This window comes from Urocampus carinirostris, chromosome 19, assembly GCF_059441175.1.
Source record: "Urocampus carinirostris isolate Australia breed hairy pipefish chromosome 19, RoL_Ucar_1.0, whole genome shotgun sequence".
In the NCBI taxonomy this organism is placed as follows: Eukaryota; Metazoa; Chordata; class Actinopteri; order Syngnathiformes; family Syngnathidae; genus Urocampus; species Urocampus carinirostris.
In genome coordinates, this window is record NC_142367.1 from 17,183,876 (window position 1) to 17,197,431 (window position 13,556).

Below are 13,556 nucleotides of genomic sequence, written 5' to 3' on the forward strand. Positions count from 1 at the left end.
AACCCAGAGGAATACGAAAATGGCTTTTTTCTTTCATAGAAAGGAAACCGACGGCAAACACGCATCGTCCTTTTACTACAGTCGAAGGAATTGTATATTTGTCATGGGGGGGTGCAAAATCCTTATTTTTCAGAGAGAACGTTGTTTGAAATATCACACAAATAGTAAAGTGCAGGCGGAAGTCAAGGAAAAGCGCAGAGAAACAAAACGAATCTGGGGGAGCAAATGTTGGTGTAGGTATTAATTTCCTGAAGAGATTTGCTTTCGATTCACACAATTAAATATGTTTTTTAAATAGATCTGTATACTATATATTGTATTAGATTGTGGGTTAGGTTTAGTGGTTAGAGTTAAATGGTTATGGTGTATTAGAAAATATAATTATATTTTTTGTTAGTACATGTTTTTTTTTTTATCAATCTTCAAAAGTTACTTCATCATTTTCTAAACGTGTAAAACATTGCTCTCATGAAAAAAAATGAGTTTTCCCACGAGATTAGTAGTGTTTTTTTCCAGTATTGGAATCCAGTAAAATTATTAAATAAAGGAAAAACAAAATCTTGAGTTCAAAAGGGTTTTAAAATGACACTTTTTGTCACAAATGTATTGGGAAAAATCACAATAAAGAGACAAAAAATGAAAAGAAAATGACCGGATTAAATATTTTGAATCTCTTAAAAAAAAAAAAAAAATCCATTCCTGTGTTTTGCCATGCAAATCTTGAAAGTATAATATCTAATATATATATATATATATATATATATATATATATATATATATTACAATGTTCTATTTTATCATTTATAAAAATAGCATAATTTAAAATTGAAATAGTTTTAATTTAAAAAGACTATATTATTAGTTTAACATAATAATAATAATAATAATTTCCTTGTATTGTCATTCTGTGTAACAATGTACACAGAACGAAATGTCGATTACACCTGACCCGTTGTAGCGAGCCGATGCAGCCGCAGCCAACAGAGGGCGCCGCCGACCACTTTTTAAGTCTTAGGAATGACTCGGCCGAGGCGCGAACCACCGACCTCCCATGCCTGTGAAATTAAAAAAAAATAAAAAGCATACCAAATTAATAACTATATATATTGATATAGGATTATTTCCCCCCCCAAAAAATATATATATATAATTAAATTACTGTTAAGTATAAACTTAAGTAGACACTCAAAATAAGGAGAGAATACATCAATGGATTTCAAAGACAGGGGAAAAGAAAGATTTATTTGTATTAAATCTTCAAGGTTAGCAGATCAACCATAATGGGTGTGAAAAAGAACAGTGACATCATTAGCCAATAGAGACAATTGTGTAACTAGCGCATTATAATCAAAACAACGAACCATAGTGCAAAAAAATGTGCACAATAATAATAGATAAAATAAGAAGTACCCCTGGAATCTTCAGCAAACTTCTTTGCAGGTGTCTGATAATAAACAGAAAACATTTACTTATATCACAGCACAGAAACAAAGAAAATAAAACAATCAGCTCATTACTGTAATATACGATAAATGGTAAATGGACTGATTTATATAGTGCATTTCAAGTCACACTTTACAATGTATTTCACACTTACCCATTCACACACACTCATACACCAGCACCTATAAATAACATATCAATAAAATGTATCCATCCATCCATTGTCTTCACCGCTTATCCTCAGTAGGGTCGCGGGGGTGCTGGAGCCCATCCCAGCTGTCTTCGGGCAGTGGGCAGGGGACACCCTGAACTGGTTGCCAGCCAATCACAGATCGTAGACAGACAGCTCAGTCGCTCATTCCCACCTAGGGACAATTTGGACCGGCCAATTAACCTGAAATGCATGTTTTTGGAATGTGGGAGGCACGGGGAGAACATGCAAACTCCACAATGGGAGGTTGCGGTAGCTGGACTTGAACCCGAAACCTCTGCACCGTGGGGCTGTGCGCTAACCACCCATAAAGCGTCCCGCCCCTATAGAATTTAAGTGAAACCAAAATAAAATATTTTTTAATAAATCATGACTATTGGAATATTTACAAGATTTATGGTCTTTTCATTATCAGGTTGGAAGCTGAATCCTGTCGTCGGGGCAGTTTACAGTCCTGAATTTTACGCAGGTAAGAAAAGTCACTTTTTTAAAATAGTCGATTTATTTTTGATTGTTTTTCCTGCACGAGGAACTCGTGTGACTGTACTGGACTGACTTGCAGATGACGGAATCCCGTTTCAGTGAATGTGTGGCTGCATTTTTTTCTGCCGATTTTTGCTCTTTTGTCCCCCTCCATTCCCTTCGGCTTTCACGACGGCCCTTAAATAACCGTTGTGACAGAGTGAGGCCCCATCATTTTTTTTTACCCATCCCCCCCTTTCCATTTCAGACCCGGCAAGCCTCATATGCCAATACAGTGGAACCTCGGTTCTCAACCATAATCCGTTCCAGAACCCTGTCCGAAAAACCGATTTGTTTCATCACCGAAATCCTTTTTCCCATTACAAATAATGTAAATCGTTTTAATCCGTTCCAACACCCTGAATGTTTACCTTTAAGACACACATAACATAAATGTAACCCAGGCTAATCGTACGTTCGCGTTAGCGTAATCTTCCGTACGAAAGATTACGCTAACATGAACGTGTAAAAATAAAATAAAGGATAAAGGAAAGAATTATGAATAGGATTTTTTACCTTTGTGGTGGTCAGCAGAAGGCGCCGATGGATGGTGAGAGGGACGGAGGAGGAAGGAAAATGATTGTTTGGAAGGAGAGTCCCCTTCCATAAAAATTTCGGGGAGCTCCTCTGTCTGAGGGGTTCTCACACGTTCAAATCTCTTTGCTACGGATGACTCGGCTACAGGATGGTCTTTTCTCTCAAAATATCTATCCAATGACACTTGCTTCTGCCTTCTTTTTAGCACTTTTCGGAAGTGGTTCATGACAGTGTCGTTAAAGTCATGATGACTCTGGTGGCTGCAGCTTCATCGGTGTGGTGAAATTCTGTAACTCGGCCCATTTGCTACACATTTGTTTAATCTCGGACGTCCCCTAGTGTATTGGAGGTGCAATTGCACCTGAGAAAATTAAAAGGAGTAGAAAAATGTGATGTGAAACATCCATCCCGGCGTTCGAACCCCGATTTTTGTTCGAACAACGAAGCAACTCCGATTTGTTCCAACTGAGAGTCGTTCGAAAACCGAGGTTCCACTGTATTATCGGCCTTTCCGGTTTTACTACAGAGGGATTTGTATCTATATTTACAACTACCGATAAACAACAATTAAAAACTAAGATGAATTATTCGAGCTGAGTCAATGAGTTTCCTAAATTTATATGGCTGATATCGATATCGAAAATATCAATGCCTTACAAAAAGATTAGACCTCGCCTCCTATGAACCATTCTGGTGTCTCCTCTCAGTAGTTAGCAGTTATTGGTATCGGCCAATAGATGCTGGATTATTTTCAGTTGTCGGTATCGGTTAAAAAAGCAGTTCTAATATATATAAAAGTATGTATAAAAGTTAGCACAACTTGGTCGTGTCTGCTTTCTACCTATCAGTAATGGAATGTAGTCAAAAAAAGAAGCTGGAGCTGGATTATTTTCAATTATCTGAAAAAAAGCAGTTATAATATTGTGAGTAGCAAAACTTGGTCGTTTCTCCTCTCTATTTCTCAGTAATGTGCCTGTAGTCAAGAGAAGCAAAATAAGTTGGCAGTTATTGGTATCAGCCACTAGGAGCTGGATTATTTTTAGGTATTGGTAAGAAAACGAGGTTATAATCTTTTGTGGTCGTGTTTCCTCTCTACTTCTTCGTAATGTGCCTGTAATCAAGAGAAGCAAAAAAGTTAGCATTTATTAAAATCACCTACGAGAAACTGGATTATATTCAGTTATCGGCATTGGTAAGAAAGAGTAGTTATAATATTTTGTGCTGTGCGATTTGGTCGTGTCTCCTCTCTACCTCTTTGTGATGTGCCCATTGTCAAAAAAAGGGGGGAAAATGTGCAGTCATTGGTATCATCCACTAGAAGCTGGATTATTTTCAGTTACCGGTAAGAAAAAATAATTATAATATTGAGAGTAGCACGACTTGGTCGTGTGTCCTCCCTAATTCTCCATAATGTGCCTGCCGCCAAAAGAAGCAATAAAAGTTAGCAGTCAATGGTATCAGCCATTAGGACCTGGATTATTTTTAGGTATCGGTTGGAAAAAGAGGTTATAACATTTTGTGCAGCACGACTTGGTTGTGTCTCCTCTATACTTCTCCATAATGTGCCTGTAGTCAAGAGAAGCAAAATCATTTTGCGGTTATTGTTATCATCCAATAGGTGCTGGATTTTTTTCAGGTATCAATAAGAAAAAGCAGTTATATTATTTTGTGCAGCATGACTTGGTCGTGTCTCCTCTCTACTTTCCGTAATGTGCCTGTAGTCAAGAGAACCAAAAAAAGTTTGCAGTTATTAATAACGGCCACGAGAAGCTGGATTATATTCAGTTATTGGCATCGGTAGGAAAGAGTAGTTATAGTATTTTGTGTTGCACAATTTGGTTGTGTCTCCTCTCAACCTCTTTGTAATGTGCCCGTTGTCAAAAAAGGGGGGAAAGAATTGCTGTTATTGGTATCAGCCACTTGAAGCTGGATTATTTTCAGTTATCGGTAAGAAAAAGCAATTGTAATATTGTGAAGTAGCACGACTTGGTTGTGTCTTCTCTCTACCTATAGGAGTAAATAAATTATATATATATATATATATATATATATATATATATATATATACCTTAGGGGTGTCAAACTCATTTTAACTCGGGGGGCCTCACGATAGAACAAACATTCTGTCGGGGGCCGGATTAGTAGATTAAAGAGAAGGAAAAAGAGAGATAAAGAAATAAGAGAAAGAGGGAGGGAAAAAGAGAGAGCAGGACAAAGAAAGAGAAAAAGAAAGAGGGAGAGAGCGCGAGAAACAAAAGAGATAAAAAGAGAAGTCGTGAAAGACAGAAGGAGAGAAAAGAGAAAAGAAAGTGCAAAGGGTAGGAAGAGCGAAAGAGAAAAGAAAAAAAGGAAATTAGAGCAAAATAAGGGAAAAAAAGAGACACAGAGAGCGAGAGCGAAATAAATACTAGTACAGTGTCTTTGTGAGTGGCACCTGGCTTTGGCAACATCAAGTGGACATATTTCAACCTGCAGCTTGTTTTTCTCTTGCGCTTCTCCGGTTGTTGTCTCGCGGGCCGGATTCAATACAGTTATACTAACACTGTGATGCTAGAAGTCAGAAAATTGCACATTTGATAAACTTTTCGAGACCGCAATAGAATCACATTGGTATCGTTCGATATCATTGTCAGATTTGGGAGAACTGGTATCGAGCCGTACCTAAAAACTAGGTACTAATCGTAAAATGAAAAATACTGATGCGGAGTGTCATTGTGAGTGAAGCTAGTTTAATATTGGGCCAAAGTTGACCCAATATCAATATCCTGTGTCAACAACTTCAAGGTCTGACTGACTAACTGGTGTGAAAGAACCTGACTTTTCTGTACAGAACCTTGACTTCAGGCTATTTAGACTGTATGGCTCAAAAAAAAATAAAAATAATCAAAAACACGCTTCAGAATCTGGTAAAATCATTGGTTTATTTCCAGAGGTAACCCATTTGGAAGCAAGTTCGCTTTTGACCTTGGGCTATTTCGACTGCAAGACTCCCCCACAAAAATAAATTTGAAAATCTAAGACACATTTCAAAATATGACACCTGTTCTGAACACCCCCCCCCTTTTTTTTTTTTCTTTTTTTTTTAAAGCCAAACGATTTCGACTGATCGTAAAAGTGCTTTAAGCAAATTCACTTTTTTTTTACCCCTGGCTATCAAACCGAAAGACTCACCCCGAACCTCACAAAAAAAAAAAAATCAAAGACACGCTACGAGATAAGGTCAAATCAAAACAAGGGAAAATTGCTTATGATAGTGCATTATACTATTTTACTTTTTGAAATTCAGCTAATTAGACTGCAAGACTCCCAAAGAAAGAACCTAATCAAAGACACGCTTAAATGGTGGTAAAATTATTGTTTTCTCCAAAGCTAACCCATTTAGATTGCAAGAATTAAGAAAAAAAAAAGACACGCTATAAAATGTGGTAAAATTATACTATGTTCTCAAACCCGACCCATTCCGATTGCTAGTAGAAGAAGTATTAGCTAAATGTACATTCAGCATGTTCACTTTTTACTCATGGCTGCCACCTCTGGCCAAAATCAGAATTGCAGCATCGGTGTCATTGATTTATTTACATCACATAAAATCTCTCAGCTTATTGTTCCATAAATAAAACTCAAATATGTTTGAGATTTTTTTTTTTAATCCAGGAAGTTTAAACGAAAAATGGACTTTTATTGTCAGGTGTGTCAGAATTAAATGGACTGAAGGCCGAATAAGAAATTTGGGCCGAACTGATCGTATGTAAACAATGAAAGAAGCTGCTAATGGTAGGTGCTATTTAGAATGATAATTGTATTGTATTGTCATTAATATCAACTATCAGCTAACAATTATACTAATAATCGATTCATCTAACGATTGTTTTTTTTTTTAATTATTTATTGAATTATTTCATCTGATTTTTAAAAAAACACTTTAATTTTACTCTTCTTTATTCAAATATTAAAATGTTGTGGACGTATAAGAAAATAGTGCACAAAATAAGAAAATAGTGCACAAAACACAATAGTCTAAAATATAAAACAATTAAAAAAAATTCTGTTTTTCAAATCACAAACACAATACAAACAAATGTATGCTATACACCTGCAAAAGTGCAAAAACAACATCTTTGATGAGTAAGGGACTTGAGCTTTTGGAACAAGAATTTAATGGAGATCTGGAAACCAAGTAACATGATTTTCAACATTAACAAGCAAAAAGTAACCACTATCCCCTTTGCTCACTAAGTCACTCACTCTTTGAGAACTTTACATTGCCATGCAATAATAAATACTCCATTTTCTTCCATTCACTCAACTAAAATATATATTTTTTAATATGATTGGATTCAAATACCGAGCAAATATCTCCAGAGACCCTTCGGTTATCACGATGAATGGGAACCAGAACCAGGGTGGTGCCGCGCCTTCATAAAAGACCCTATGGGTAAAAATTACCTCGACATAATGTCATTCTGACTGAGAGTATACGAATGTAACAAAATAACAACTATAGATCTACAAATAATTTTTGTAATTATTCGAAAGTAAGACAAAATTGGAGGGCTTCTCCTTTCAGAGTTAGAAAGCGATTTAGAGAGCAGCTGGCTAGCTGCACGCTGGCATCGGATATCCACAAGTTAAGCCAGGTCTTTATGATGATTAAAATGCCACTGTCCTGAATGTAGGGGTTTCAGATAAGTTTTAGCTTCGGGTCATCCGTTTCATGGGTAATGGATCTGCCGTTGGTGAGATAAAGGTTCGGCATGGGTGGCTTGAATGACTGAATGCTCATTATTGTAATTATACTAAAATAAGACAAAATTGGAGGGCTTCCCTTTTCAGATTAAAAAGCTGATTCAGAGAGCAGCTGGCTAGCTGCACGCTAGCATCAGATATCCTCAGGTTAGGCCTGGTCTTCACGATGATTAAAATACAACTGTCCTCAATGTAGTGGTTTCACATAAGTTTTAGCTTTAGGTCATCCGTTTTATGGGTAATGGATCTGGCGTTGACGAGATACAGGCTCGGCAGGGGTGGCTTAAATGAATGAATGCTCATTATTGTAATTATACTAAAGTAAGACAAAATTGGAGGGCTTTTCTTTTTAAGAAAGTGATTTAAATAGCGGCTGGCTAGCTGCACGCTAGCATTGGAAATATTCAGGTTAAGCCAGGTAGGTCTTCATGATGATTAAAATACAACTGTCCTGAACTTAGTGGTTTCACATAAGTTTTAGCTTCAGGTCATCTGTTTCATGGGTAATGGATCTGGCATTGGTGAGATACATGCTCGTAATGGGTGAGTTGTTATTTCAGCCGCAGTAGGAGTCTGGACCTGCAGCCTCGCTATTGGCTTCTTTCCCGATGATGCCTCAGTTGCTTCCCGATAATAATCCACTGAGCACTTGATAGTGATTTCTTTGCCTCAGTGTCTGATTTAATTTATGATTTTTTTTTAAAATGATACCAACCACTCAAAGTTATCTTGTGCCATGCTCTGCTGATTGTTTTGGTGGCCACTTGTCCGCCTGACAACGGCCTATCACAGTCGTGCACACACACCGAAACAACTACTATGTGTATGATCCAAATAATGTCTCGAGACCATCTCAGGGGCTGTAGTAAGAACTTTCAGACTAGACGTGGCACCACACCTTTGACATATGTGTTTGGAATGATCGTCATAGAAGCAAAAGTAGGTGATATCAGGGCGTCTGTTGGAATAACTGTTGGGCAGCAAAGCAGGATGTAAAGCGAGGCCGTGCGGGCGATTAATCAGCCTTTATCAGACGGCTTTTCCCAGCACCCATCAGCTGAATCGGCCCCCATAAATCCTGGCCGCCTGACAGTGTACTCCATCTCCATTCCTGGGCTCGGCTACAGCTTTATTGTGCGCAAATCCCATTCGCCCCAATGACAGATGACCTCCGCCTGCGTGCGCGCTAGCGTTAGCACCTAAAAGTTTTACGCGTATAATCCGAAACATCAATGGTGTCCGTTACCGTCTAATTGCTGAATATTGAAAGTTGGAAACGAAGCTAATCAGCAACAAGGCTAGTTAGGAACCTCATACCTGGCACCGATACTCTCTCATCCCTTTGCATGAATCTGGCTTCGGTCACTGCTGGTTCACTGCTTCGTGGATTTCGAATTAAATTCTTTTTATAGTAATTAATATCAACGTATTGTGCTCTGAGTAGACAGCACACAACAAATGGTATCACTGGACAGGTTAGAGAGGGCTTTGTTTAAGATGAGAGCAAGGAGAGTGCGTAGAGATGTTAATCACCAAAGGGTGCTCTATGGATTGTTATGGCGTTGGGAGAGAATGTCGGGAAAGAATGTAATGGCAAGGCTGCTGGTTATGCTTACTGCTAATGCTAGGCTAACAATTTGTTAAGCCACCTCTCTGGAGCCTTTATCTCACCAACGCCAGATCCATTACCCATGAAACAGAAGACCTGGAGCTAAAACTAATGTCAAGTTTATTTGTATAGACCTTAATCACAAAAATGCACAGGATTATATTGACACCTTAGCCTGGTCTTAAGCCAACATGCAGGCAAGGAAAACCTCAGCGTGAGGAAAAAAGAAACCTTGAGAAGGGGCCTCACAAGTGGTCATCCCCCTTCCAGGATGACCAGGGTGGAATCGATTTAGCATTGTGTCACAGTTCACAAACATAGTAAACATCAATAAAAGAGAACACTAGGTAACATGTTAAAAACAATAGTATTTTAAGACCTGGCTTAACCTGAGGATTTCCGATGCTAGCGTGCAGCTAGCATGCAGCAGATGCAATAGCACAGGAAGCTTCTAGGCATCAGCCATTTAGCACATGTGACAAACGAAACAACGCGCAACATCATCAGAGGGCACAGTAGACCATGAAACTGATGACCTGGAGCTACAACTCGAGGGAAACCCCTACATTTTAATCACGGTGGAGAATCAGCTCCCCGATGCTAGCCTGCAACTAGCCAGCTGCTCTCTAAATCACTTTCTTACTCTGAAAGAGGAAGCCCTCTAATTTTGGTGTACATGCTATGAATAACCATTTTGGTGACCGAATTTTTCTTTGTTTTTTTTTCAGTGGCGGGGTTCCCGTACGCCAGCACAGGAGCGGCGGTGGCCTACCGAGGGGCCCATTTGCGAGGGAGGGGCCGAGCCGTGTACAACACGTTCCGCGCTGCACCCCCGCCACCCCCCATCCCGGCCTACGGAGCGTGAGTACGAGCAAAGTATTCAAACGCCGGAGATGGCTGAGTGGAAAACAAAAAGGCCACTTTCTAATAGAGCGGAAAATTGCTCTTTGATTCCGCAACGGACAAATTTCTCTCTTTTTTTCCAAACGTGTCACTCTTTATTCGGCTGTGAATGAACTGCCATGACCTGCCCGGCACACTTCATCGGGTCCACTTCGCAAAAAGATCCTGCCTTTGTGCTCGTGTGGGTGTTTTTGAGGAGTGGGGGTCTTTGCAGAAATTTGACTCTACTGTGAATTCAGAACTACAGAGCACACCTGATTAGAATAGAATAGAATATACCTTTATTGTCATTGTTACAAAATGGGTTAACATATTGTGACAACGAAATTGGGCATGACACTCTAGTTTCACACATTCACAGTGAGGTAAAAAAACAAGAAAATAAAGGAACAGAGAAGATAAGGTTATAAAACAAGGAGGATAAGGTTATAGTTATAATTAACACAAAATGTACACGAGAAATGTCGGCACGTAGGATGTTACATACAGTTTGGTATCGTAAGGGTTTGTGCAATATGCATTTGGTGCAAAAATAGTCATCATAGTGCAAAAAAAAGATGGTCAACATTTGCAAGGTGGGGTGGGGTGTGCGTAGATCAAGGTGTCTTTGAAAAAATTCAAATTGAATATGTATGTATGTGTTAACAATACCCAACTGGATTCAAAGAGCCTTTATGTAACCGCGGTGTACTTGTCCCACCAAAGATCCACATTCACGCTGGACTGAATGATGAGGTTTTTATTACAGTTTCTGCAAATGAAATGAGTCACAACACGTGATTAGCTTCTCTGCTGGCTTTGATCTCTTTGATCTCGTTGGCAGCTCGCTCTGTAGACGGCCCAAAGAATATCAAAGAGCTTTCTTTTCAATTTACATAAAATACATTTTAGAATATCACAATACATTTTACATCCATTTTTAACAAGATACTTTTAACAAGAGATCGTATAGTGTTTTTTTTTAATGTTTACAATGAATTCAACATATTTTTCTTTAGTCTGAATTTTAACCAACATCATCCTTTTTATATATATGAGAAAATAGAAATAAGAACAATAATGAGTATAAAAACGGGTTCAATTGACCTGCAAATGAAATGAGTCACAACACGTGATTAGCATCTCTGCTGGCTTTGATCTCTTTGATCTCTACAAGGGGAATTAACATTTTAGCACAACAGAAACAAAACGAAAATAAATCCAAACAGCCTGACAACATCAATCACATTACTCTGCATGTTGAGGGATTTGTCAGCTGTGGTTATAATGTTTAAAATTCACTTTTTTGTGGAGCACCAAAAGATGTGTCTTACCGTTGGCAGCTCGCTCTGTAGACTGCCAACAAAACCCCGCCTTCCGGTCACATGTCAAAAGCCAAAACAAACCCTACCCCATACCAGCAGGTGGCACTGTTGGACCCATCATTGCAGGACACTTACCAAAAACAATACACATATTTCAGCAGGAATCTCAATAAAACAAAAGTTATTATTACACCCATTTCATTTATACACAGTATATTTTCCACCGTGCCTATGAGCTTTTATCATTTACCCTCGGTGTTCCAGCCACAGAGGAAAGGAGGTTTTCTTCTATTCTAAGATGAAAATAGTGAAAGTAAGAAAAGGACTGTTTCAAATACATTCCAAATGCTAAAACAAACCCCCCAAAAAGGAAAAGTTTATTCGAGCGCATCAAATAATTTCACATATATGCAAAGGCCATACAAGCAGTTTGACAGAGGCTGCAATGATGATTTCAGCCAGAAGATGGCGGCAGACAATTAGAATGTTTTGAGCTCATGTGCGCCATCTTTAAATTTGACCAACCGGATGTCACTGTGTTGTGAAAAGCACAAGGAAGAATACAAACTATGGAGACCTCAAAGTGACCAAAATGCACTGTATTTCCTTGTTATTTCTTCACCTTGCCTTTGTAAATGAAAAAAAGAAAAAAAGCAAGGAAAAGGAAAAAAACATGTAAGCTTTAGAGAAAAAGAAGAATGAGTTGCGACCATACGAAGTACGAGACCAAATCTCTGCGTAACAACAAGTAAGAGGACGGTTTCAGATTTAAGACCATCCTTGTTGGTTCTTGGAAATGAGCGGGGGGTTTTTTTGTACGAGGGAATCTCTCCAAATCAATTATCATTAGAGCGGGAAACTTTTTTTTTGTGCTTGTCGAAAACTCCCATCATTTGCGGCACCTTCCCCTCCCCTGGTTTTTCCTATCATTAATTATCTGTGTTAATAAATTGTGTGTGCTATTTCAATCAGCCTGGTTCATTGAATCCATTTTCTTGGAATTAGTAATTCACATCAGAACTCAAAGAACTCAAAGTAATAATCTATTTTTTTAAGTGCAGGAAATTCTAGCATCTTTTAGAGAAAAAAAGGTGGCAATTTTTTTCTTTACTGATTGCAGTAAAAGAATAATTGGTTAAAATCCCAACAATTTTCAAAAATTAAAGCTAGAAAAATCCCGACATGATATTTTGAAATCAAAAGACAAGTCATTTTTGCATTGTTTTTTTTTCAACAGTGTGGTCTACCAGGATGGATTTTATGGAGCAGAAATATACGTAAGTGTCTTTATTTATAAGCATAGATTTATTTTTCTTTTTTTTTTTTTAAATCCATAACTTGTCTTTGTGCAGGGTGGATATGCAGCTTACAGATATGCTCAGCCAGCTGCTACTGCTGCAGCTGCGTATAGTGACAGGTATGTCTCGTTTTTGACATGTTTACAATTGTATTTATAATTATGCTTCTAATTAAGGGACGCGCAATAACTGTTTTTTTTCCCCTTACCGATAAATAAACCAATAAATCCTACTTCAGGAGATTGATACAGATAATTGCTTACCTGTTTTTAACTGCACGCTACAGAATAAAATTGGATTCAACAGAGAAAGTGAGTGATATTAAAAAAAAATTAACTCATTGCAGCTATATAATAATCAACCAAAAAAAATCCAATTATTTTCATGTGTATCTATATTTTGGTGCAGCGTGCAAGTGCTCCAATACTTAAAGTCACATACAGGGTTGGGTAGGGTTACTTTAACTGGATTACTTTCAGTTACTTTTGGATTACTCCAATACCAAATATGCTAATAGAAGACAAAATAAACTAAATATGAATAAAATTACAAAATTTTGTGCAGGCTTGGGGAGTAACAATACATGGAACGGCAAAAATGATGTTGGCAAGCTGTTTGGATTTATTTTGTTTCTGTCGCATGTTATTAAGTTTTGCCGGGGATCAAAGTGATCAAAGCCAGGAGAGAAAGCTTACCACATGTTGTGAGTCATCATTTTATTCATATTTAGTTTATTTGGTCTTTTATTGCATATTTGGTATTGGAGTAATCCAAAATTAATTGAAAGTAATCAAGTTCAAGTAACCCTACCCAACCCTGGTGAAATATGCCTTTGCTAAGAAAAAATATGAAAAAAAAATATTATTTTAGCGGTACACTTTCTGTACCCGGTCCAAACGCGGGGTTCGGCACTTGTAGAGATGGTGCCCTGTTCTGCAGACGTGGGCAGTGGACGTGGATTGCGGACAAAATGCCTGTCTTTC

General features: G+C 38.0%; 1 protein-coding gene across 5 annotated transcripts in view; it reads left to right on the top strand.

Annotated features, from left to right (window-relative positions):
* Window positions 1-13,556, top strand: part of rbfox3a (RNA binding fox-1 homolog 3a) — a 537,286-nt gene that overhangs the window by 500,659 nt on the left and 23,071 nt on the right. For all 5 annotated transcript variants that reach the window (XM_088322988.1, XM_088322991.1, XM_088322992.1 and 2 more), the window contains 4 exons: window positions 2,070-2,123; window positions 9,797-9,929; window positions 12,513-12,552; window positions 12,628-12,692. In XM_088322988.1, coding sequence (XP_088179114.1) covers window positions 2,070-2,123; window positions 9,797-9,929; window positions 12,513-12,552; window positions 12,628-12,692 — 292 coding nt within the window. The remainder of the gene's footprint in view (window positions 1-2,069; window positions 2,124-9,796; window positions 9,930-12,512; window positions 12,553-12,627; window positions 12,693-13,556) is intronic.